This window comes from Carlito syrichta, unplaced genomic scaffold (assembly GCF_000164805.1).
Source record: "Carlito syrichta isolate Samal-C Ts95f unplaced genomic scaffold, Tarsius_syrichta-2.0.1 Scaffold308852, whole genome shotgun sequence".
NCBI classification, from domain to species: Eukaryota; Metazoa; Chordata; class Mammalia; order Primates; family Tarsiidae; genus Carlito; species Carlito syrichta.
Window position 1 is genome coordinate 1 of NW_007252948.1, and position 9,768 is coordinate 9,768.

Below are 9,768 nucleotides of genomic sequence, written 5' to 3' on the forward strand. Positions count from 1 at the left end.
ACATTGAGTATAAACTCATAATTGCAGAGGTATGAAGACATGTAGTGCTACTGCAGTCTACACTATGGAAAATGCAACTGAGCTGGAATGCAAAATATGTGAGTAAACAGGCCAGGAGGAAGCGCTTCCAGTAAAGCAAGGTAGAAGTCAGATCATACAGAGTCTTATAAGTTATGTCAAAGAAGTTTGGGGGTATGGATGGGTGTTTTGCCAAACAGCAATGACAGTCCACTAAATACTTTAAACCAGAGTAGAGGCAAGGTATGTCCATATTTATGTTACAAAAAGTTACTTAAACTATCAAATACAAAGGCAGAAGTAATTTTCAGAAACAAAAGGGCTCAAAATTTACATTTCATGTGTCTTTGCTTACATAATTACCGGAAAATTACTCCCCATCAAACTAAGGACTAGACTAAGAAAAAACGAAGGAGCCAGAAACAGTGGCTCCAACTAAAGAAAGTGGTGAAAGGAAGTTCTCCCAAAGGACAGCCACGAGTAAGAACCCTACACAGTAACAGTACAGACTGGAAGAGCTCTAGAAAAGAGTTTTCCAGAAAAAAGGAGACTCAAGAGCATACCTCAAATGATAGTTTACAAATAAGGGAATCAGAAGAGTGTTTACAGATGATCGAATAACATATAAAATTTGAGATGTGGTGGCTCACACCTACAATCCCATCACTTTGGGAGGTGGGAGGATTACCTGAGCCCACAGGTTCGAGACGAGCCTGGGCAACTTAGCGAGACCTCAGCTCTACAATAAATCAAAAAAACATTAGCTGGACATAGTGGCGCGTGCCTATAGTTCCAGCTATTTAGAAGGTTGAGGCAGAAGGATCACCTGAGCCCAGCAGGTCAAGGCTGCGGTGGTCATGAGTGTGCCACTGCACTCCAGCCTAGGAAACAGAGTGAGACTCCAACTAAAAAATAAGTAAATAAAAATAAAAGACTAAGATAAAAAGGCAATCAATAATGAAACTAAAAATAGTAACCAATGACTACTGAATTGAGAAGGGGGAAAGGTCTGAGGCATGGGAGCTAAGTAAAGACAATGTATAATATAAAAGTGATAAACCAAGAACCAGCTAGGTGTGGTGGCTCACGCCTGTAATCCCAGCACTTTAGGAGGCCGAGGTGGAAGGACTGCTTGACTCCAGGAGCTCGAGATCAGCCTGGGCAACATAGCAAGACCTTGTCGCCACAAAAATAAAAATTAGCCAGGTGTGGTGGCATGTGCATGTAATACCAACTACTCAGGAGGCTGAGCCAGATAGACAGATTGCCTGAGCCCGGATGACAGAGTGAGAGTTCAACTGAAAAAAAAAAAAAGAACAAGAAATGGTGTAATATTCAGAGATACATAAGTAAAACACCATTAAAAAAAAAAGCTCAAAGGCATAAAGCTATTCCTTACTGAAAACGTATCCAGAATCAGTCTGGGCATGGTGACTCACGCCCGTTAATCCCAGTAGTTTGGGAGGATTGCTAAAATGACCCCAGGAGTTCAAGACTAGCCTGGGCAACATAGCAAGACCGTGTCTCCACAAAATACTTTAAAAATTAGCAGGGCAAGGTAGTGCATACCTGTAGTCCTAGCTACTCAGGAGGAGGCTGAGGCAGGATGACTGCTTGAGTCCAGGAGTCTGAGGTCACAGTGAGCTATGATCATGCCACTGTACTCCAACCTGGGCGACTAAGCAAGACTCTGTCTTTAGAAAACAAATAAAGTATCCAGAGTCAAATGATTTCTCACAGCCTCCATGTTCCTTTCCTTGCCAAGCCACCATCTCCACTTATCTGGATTACTATAATAGCCTTCTCAATAGTTTCCCTGTTTCCTTCCTCCCTATAGCCCAGCTTCTAAAAGCAGCCTCTGTGACTCTGTGATCCTTTGAAAATCTGAGTTTGAGCCGGGCTCGGTGGCTCTAATTCCAGCACTTTGGGAGGCTGAAACGAGAGGATTGCCATGAGCCCAGGGGATCAAGACCAACCTGGGCAACTTAGTGAGACCTCATCTCTACAATAAAAACAACAAAAAATAATTAGCTGGGCATGGTGGCATGTGCCTGTGGTTCCAGCTACCTGGAAGACTGAAGTAGAAGGATCACCTGAGCCCAGCAGGCTGTGGTGGCGGTGAGGGTGCCACTGCGTTCTGGCATGGGCAACAGAGTTAAGACTCCTATTCAAAACAAAATAAATAAAACCTGAATAAATTAATAGGACTGAAGCTAGAAAGGAGCAGGGCAGGGAACGCTTCTTTTTTCACTGTGAATCTTTCTTTACTACTCAACTTTGAAACTACAGATAATACTTTCACAAAACGTCTTAAAAGTATTTAAATAGTAAGCACATATTTAACTGTCAAGGGAAAGAAACTTAGAAAGACAGGTAATAAAAAACATGGGATCAAAAGAGGTTTTTGGTTTAAGACAGAGGAAGTGGGAGATTTCTGCAAGTTGACAGGAAGGATCCAATAAAGAGAGGCTAACCACAAGTAAAATGTGAGACAGGAAGAGGGGATGAGATCCACAGGAGAGGCCCAGGTGGCCTCAGGTGACAGGAGAGGAGCGGCAGCTGCCCCATCAGAGCCAGAGGATGTGACAGACAAAATGGTTGCCGCTGCAGATGTATGTGTTTCACTGGTAATGAGGGAATCAGGGGAGTTCCTATCTGAGTACTTCTATGATCTCTTGAAGCAAGAAACCAGGTTACATGAAAAAAGTGAGTTACAGGAACAAGACAAGAGGTCAGGGGCTTGAGTAGAGGTTGGAAATAATCCCTTCAAAGAATTAATCAGAGAAATTCAGTAAGATTGCAAGGCAGCCAAGATCCATTCCAAGGAAGTGATAAAGTCTTCACAGTGCTAATTAGTCCTGCTGAATGTCTGTCTACAGCAGCACCTGGCTGCTCAGGGCAGGCTCAAAGGAGGATGAGTCACATTCAGGAATTAATGGGGGTTTTATCCAGGAGTAGAGTTCTGCCACAGTATGTAACAGACAGACCGAGATGCCAGGGATTTTAAGCACTGGCAGAAGTAAAAATGATATATAACCCATGGAGTTGGTATGCTAGATAAAGGAGAAGATGGGGATGGAAGCTGAGACAAAGTAAAAATCTGCAAATTGGAAGTCCTACTAAGGCACAATAATATTGAAGAAAAATTAAGCAAACTCGAGGGACAGGAGGTTGTTAGAAAAGCCTCAGTCAGTGATCTTGGCATGGAGTCGACTCCAGCATGTTCCAGGAAGCAACTGTTAAGTGTGTGGCTGAGGATAAGGTGACCAAGAACCAGAGGACCAGGGCATTTGATGATTACTCATGTGATTGTTAATACCATTCACATGAATGGTTAGGCCAAGCAAAACAGGAGAAAAATTGGGCTAGGAGGGCTAAGGAGCATTACAAACTGGTAACTCTGAAAAACTCACAACTGACACATTAAAAATCACATACAGACATCATATTTTTAAATGATAAGCATCATTTCCCATCCTCCACACAAACACTACATTGGATGCAAAACATCCAAGTACTAAGAGGTATTATTTCATATTATATAGAGTTGCTCTATTAATAAATACTTTTAGTTTTAAGGCAGACATAAATGTTATGTCTCAATAAACTTAGTGTACTTATGATAGGACAGATAGAAAAATCAAATCTACTGTCCATTAGGCTTAGGCTTCTGTCTTTTTTAAGTTAGAATAGTCTCACAAGTCATAACTATAATAACCAAAATATTTTACCTTACTCTAAGAAAATAAACTTACGCTTTAGAAACTTGTTAAGGTCTTTAATGTACCCTTCATAGGAACTTGGATCAGAAGCACTGAATGTATATTCCAACGCAGTCACTGGTTTTGGAAAAACCATAAGTCCTATATGGAGATAAAAGAAAAGGGGGAAATTAACTGAATCAAATACCTTTTACTCCTTTTCTTTACTCTTATCCCTACAAAGCAGACAGATTTCAGTAAATAAAATAAACTATTCACAAGTATGCTGAAACTATTAAGAATTTCCCAATTCTATTCAATTATGAAGGTATAAACATCTAAAATTAAAGAGAATGCAAATCTTCAAAACCATCTCAGACATTACCAATTAGAAGCCTTCCCTGACTGGGTGCAGTGGCTCACACCTACAATCCCAGCACTTTGGGAGGCAGAGGCGAGAGGATTGCTTGAGCCCAGGGATTCGAGACCAGCTTGGGCAACTTGGCAAGACCTTGTCTCTACAATAAATAAAAAAAATTAGCCGGATGTGGTGGCGCACACCTGTAGTTTCAGCTACTTGGAAGGATCGCCTGAGCCCAGCAGGTCAAGGCTGCAATGGCGGTGAATGTGCCAGCCTGGGTGACAAAGTGAGACTCCCATTTAAAAAAAAAAAAAAAAAAGAACACTCCCCTAATTTTGATTATCTATGGATAATTATAATCTCTGTTCCTTACCTGAAAATGATGCAACTTTACCTTAAACTTCCTATATTCGTTTTAAAAATAGAAACAGGGTCTCACTATGTTGCCCAAGCTGGTCTTGAACTACTGGGCTCAAGTGATCCTCCTGCCTCAGCCTCTCAAAGTGTTAGGATTAAAGGTGTGGGAGCCACCTCTCCCAGTTCTATATTCATTTTTAAAAATAAAGTTAATATTTTAAAGTTTTGTTCATGTGTCGTTAATACATGGAGAAAAATTTAGCACACCAAAGCCTAAGTACTTTTGTCATTTAAATTACAAATATACAGAAACATTCATAAAGACTGCTAACCTTTTACATGAAAGAGGTCTATATATTTTAAACTCTATGGCAAATACTCTTCCTTCAACAATAAACACTGCTCTATTTAAAAAGTGGTTTCACATACTGAATTTAGAGTATGACAACCACAGTTTTATATGAAGAGTTGACACCCATGTATATAGAATGTGCTGCATGAGCTTAACAAAGAAAAGAGAAGTACATTTATCTGTAAGAAATAATCAGGCTTCAGCAGGGCTTGGTGGCTCAGCCTGTAATCCCATGCCTTTGGGAGGCTGAGGTGAGGGGATTGCCTGAGCCCGACGGTTTGAGACCCGCCTGGGCAGGTGAGACCTCATCTCTACAATAAAATCAAAAAATTAGCTGGGCATGGTAGCGCGCGCATGTAGTTCCAGCTACCTGGAAGGCTGAGACGGAAGGATCGCCGTAGCCCCCAGCAGGTCGAGGCTGCGGTGGCCAGGAGCGGCCACTGCACTCCAGTCTGGGCGACAGAGTGAGACTCCAACTCAAAAAAAAAAAAAAAAAGAAATAATCAGGCTCCGATTCTTTTTTTAAAAGTCTCATGACAAGGCTTCCAATTTTAATATGAGACTTCCTTGACTGGGCGCTGTGGCTCATGTCTGTAATCTCAGTGCTTTGGGAGGCTGAGGCAGGAGGCTCACTTGAGCCCCGGAGTTCTAGAACAGCCTGGGAAACATAGCAAAACCTTGTCTCTACAAAAAAAAATCTGAAAAATGAGCTGGGTATGGTGGCACACACCTATAAGTACTAGTTTCTCAGGAGGCTGAGGTAGGAGGATAGCTTGAGCCCAGAAATTCGAGGCTGTAGTGAGATATGATTGTGCCACTGCACTCTAATCTAGATAAATTCAGCCTTGTACATAGGCTTTAAAACAATCCTAAAATTTTCTTTTTGTTTTTGTTTTGTTTTTTTGAGTTGGAGTCTCACTCTGTCGCCCAGACTGGAGTGCAGTGGCCACTCCTGGCCACTGCAGCCTCGACCTGTTGGGCTCCAGCGATCCTTCCGCCTCAGCCTTCCGAGTAGCCGGAATTACAGGTGCGTGCTACCATGCCCGGCTAATTTTTTTGATTTATTGTAGAGATGAGGTCTCGCCTGCCCAGGAGGGCTCAGAGATGAGGTCTCGAACCCGTGGGCTCAGGCAATCCACTCACCTCAGCCTCCCAAAGGCACGGGATTACAGGCTGAGCCACCGAGCCCGGCTCTAAAATTTTCACCAATTTTTTAGTAGTCTGCAAACATTCTTTGTATCTAACAACTTTGTATTAGTATGTACATATGTATATAGGTATATATATATATTTATTTAAACTGAGGATACATTTTAAAGTACTATAATACACTTGGTAAATAATTGTAAGGAACTCATTTTAAAATTGTACACTTAAAAATACTGAACAAATTTTACTGCTGTAATTGCTTCATAAAATTATAAACAGTCCAATAGTTCCAAGAGACATCAGATTTTGTTCAATGGTAATAGCCACATAACTTAGAAAACAAGAAAATAATAACCATAGAAAAATTAGTCTACATAGAAAGAAAACAGGGCTACAATGAGCAACGAGGGGAAAAGAAACATGGAGCTAATTTCTGGTACTTGCTCCAATAAACTAAAAGAATGAAAGAGTTATTCAGAATATTTAGGCAAATATTAGCTGTAAACAAAGGAAATCATTAGAACAAGTTGTTCTAAGAAAAAAATGGTTGAGGAAATTGGTTCAGTTTGGCTGCTGATATAGATCACAAGTCCATGCAGTGAGCAAGGATCTGGATCAGGGTTCCTCAATGTCGTCACCAATGGCATTTTGGGCTGGGTAGTTCTTTGTTGTGAGGGGGTGGTCCTATGCACTGAAGTAACCGGTTAGTTCAACAACATTCCTGGCCTCTACTCACAGTAGCAACTCTCTGGTTTTAGCAACCAAAAACATCTCCAGATGTCGTCATATGGCCCAGTGGTTGAAAACTACTACTGGACTCCCACCTTCCAGGCCTGCTTACCCCACTCCTTCTGCTATCTAACTTCCACCCTTGTAGATAAAACCTGCCCTTCTGACAGTTGTTCACACTTTAGAATTATACACACTGAAGTTCTGCACATTATTTTTCCTACTTCTCTAAGAATTACAAGCACCTTGAGGACAAGCACCATGTCCAACTATTAAGGCAGGGTGACATTCAAAGACTGTTTGTTTAAAAAGAAGAAAACCAGAAAGTAGAAAATATTATTTAAATAAGTGTTTTGGCTAAAATTTTTACCACACTAAAGTATGTTCTCTTATATAATGAAGAATTAAAAAAAAAAATCAACCAAGAATTAAACATATAAAGAATATATTAATTTTATTCTGTAGTGATGTGTCAATATTTAACATTTCTTACCACTTTCAATACTAACCAATTAGAAAAAGGAGGAATGTATTTTATAAGACCAAAGCTATAACACAAGTTACACCCAAAATATACATTTTATAAGTAAATTACTCAAGACAAAGTAAAACTGCTATACAGTATTAATGAGTCATTCATAACTATATACTGTTCAAACGTGGCTTCACTAGAATTCATTTCTGTTTACTCCTGAAAAAACTCAAGAAGTATCAGTATATGAATGCGAAGGTCTTCACATCAGTATGTAAATATTACACAAAAAAAATTCAAAACCTTTCACATTATCAATTCCAAGGTGTGATTACTTTCTATCTGCTATATACAACAGATTTATGGTGAAGATAAACTATAAGTCATATTAAAGGTCATGATAACTACAAAATAATTACCTGGACTAGGAATCTGGTCACGATACTTTGGAACCTCATCATTCAGAGTCTGAAGCATAACCCACATTGTAAATGAGAACAGTGCAGCCAAGAACCCATAAAAAACTAGGTAGAAGAGCAAGATCAAACCTGTAAAAGAAAATAAAACTTATGAAATGTGAAGATACACATGTCTGTGTGTGTGTGTGTGTGTGTGTGTGTGTGTGTGTGTGTGTGTATACGTTTGGCCAGGCTAAAAAACAAACCAATCATTCACTGCAATGCTATGATCTCAAGCTTTGCCATGCATACAACCAAATATACCCATATTCAGGACGCATAATTTGCCCAAGCAAGAGGTATTTCAGCAGGCAGCACCCACCCATCCATGACCCCTCTTTTCTTCTAGTGCTTCTAACTTAAGTAGCTTCCACCACTCATACTCTGGTCCAAAGTCAAAGCTTTCTTAAAATTCTAGCACATAGAGGAGTGTTTCCCAAAATGAACTTGATGCCTTCTAAACAGATAAAAGATGATTTTAGGAGAATAAGACCCCCAATATTTACATGTTCTTTTATGTGGCAAATAGAACATAATTAGTACATTAAATCCATATTTCACAGACAGCATTTATATAAATTTAAGGTTTAAAAAGTGAGTTGACTTAAAGAATAACCACCAGGAAATGTGCACAGAAGACAAACTCATGGACATGGTACTCAGTGAAGAGTTTAGGAAACACTGGTCAAGTGGAAGGGTTCATGCAAAAGCAAAAAAAAGGACAAGACCAGAAACAAGCATTCTGACCAATGGAACTTCACAGCTCTATGGCTAAGCACAAAGCAAGATTTGGCAGACACTTGTTTCAACACCAAGGGCTTGATCTCTTTCCCTTCACAATTTGGAAACGCTTAGCTAGATCTGTCCTGAGCAAATGATTTATTTTGGCAACACCAAAAATCAATTATTTTTCTCAAATGTCTGTATTCAAAGTTCGAATATCAGAACTGGGTGTCATCAAGATTATATTACAACATAATGTTAATGTCACTCATTTATATGTGTTTAAAAATTGATCAAAGAATAGTAAGCAAATCTTCAGATATAGTAAGAGTGAAATTAACTCCAAAAAGCTGAAATCCCATCAGCTTTACTTCCCAGTCTTTTTTTCTTTTTTCTTTTTGAGTAAGTCTGTCGCCCAGGCTAGAGTGCAGTGGCATACTCACAGCCACCACAGCCTCAACCTACTTGCTGGGTTCAAGTGATCCTTCTACCTTAGCCTTCCAAGTAGCTGGAACTACAGGAGTACACCACCATGCCTGGCTAATTTTTGTATTTTATTGTAGAGACAAGGTCTCGCCAGGTTGGTCTCGAACCCCTGGGCTCAGTCAATTCTCTCACCTCAGCTTCCCAAAGTACTGGGATTACTGGTGTGAGCCACCATGCCCAGCCTATTTCCCAATCTTAATGACTTATACTTTTTTGTTCACCTGGCTCTATTCCTAGTAGAGGAGCTGGAGAAGGGTTCCTAGCCTGGAATCTCTGGACCCTCACTGTGCCACTAAATTCAGAAATTAAGATTTCTGTAATGATATATTTCTGAATATATCCCCCCTCCCCCAGAGTAGTGGTTCTACAGCTTTCTTCTGGTTCTCAAAAGATCCCATGATCCCAAAAGAGACTGTGCTGAAGACTAGACAACTTTTACTTCTCAATTGCAGGCCAGGATCCACCCCCTGAGCTCTCTTTTTCAAGTAAAGGGGAAACAGCTAAAGCAATTTTGTTTTAATTTTTTTTTTTTTTAGAAAGCAGGATTTGTTGAGAGGACAGAAAAGCTCCCACAGTGGGAAGGGACCCGAAGGGGTTGCCCCAATTTTATTTTAATTTAGACTACCATTCCCCCACTATCCCCAATTACCAGGCAGCCAAAAATAAGGAGTGAGAAGACAGAAGAGAACAGGATGTCACCTTCAGATAGCATCACTTCCCTATCACATACTGGGATCCTGTTGCAAAAAAGAAAAAGAAAACCAATCTCAAAGAAGTGATCAGTTTGCAATAGAGGAAAATGAAACACACAGAAAGCCCACAGGTTAGTTTAATAAGACACAAAAGAGAAACGATTTTTTGAGATCAAGATGTTTGTAGAAACTAAGGGATAACATCCTCTACACAGACTAGGGCCAACAGACACATAAATGTAATGAGTGTGGCTGTAATCCAGTAAAATT

At 40.1% G+C, this 9,768-nt stretch overlaps 1 protein-coding gene across 1 annotated transcript; it reads right to left on the reverse strand.

The window, feature by feature from the left end:
- Positions 1–3,773: 3,773 nt before the first annotated feature.
- On the reverse strand, positions 3,774–9,518 carry LOC103268594 (sodium/potassium-transporting ATPase subunit beta-3-like; the record flags this gene model as incomplete). The annotated part of the gene is given in 4 exon segments (XM_021716633.1): positions 3,774–3,881; positions 7,559–7,687; positions 9,456–9,476; positions 9,479–9,518. Coding segments are annotated over 4 exon segments (298 nt in total), but the record flags the coding sequence as incomplete, so codon positions are not given.
- Between the last annotated feature and the right edge of the window lie 250 nt (positions 9,519–9,768).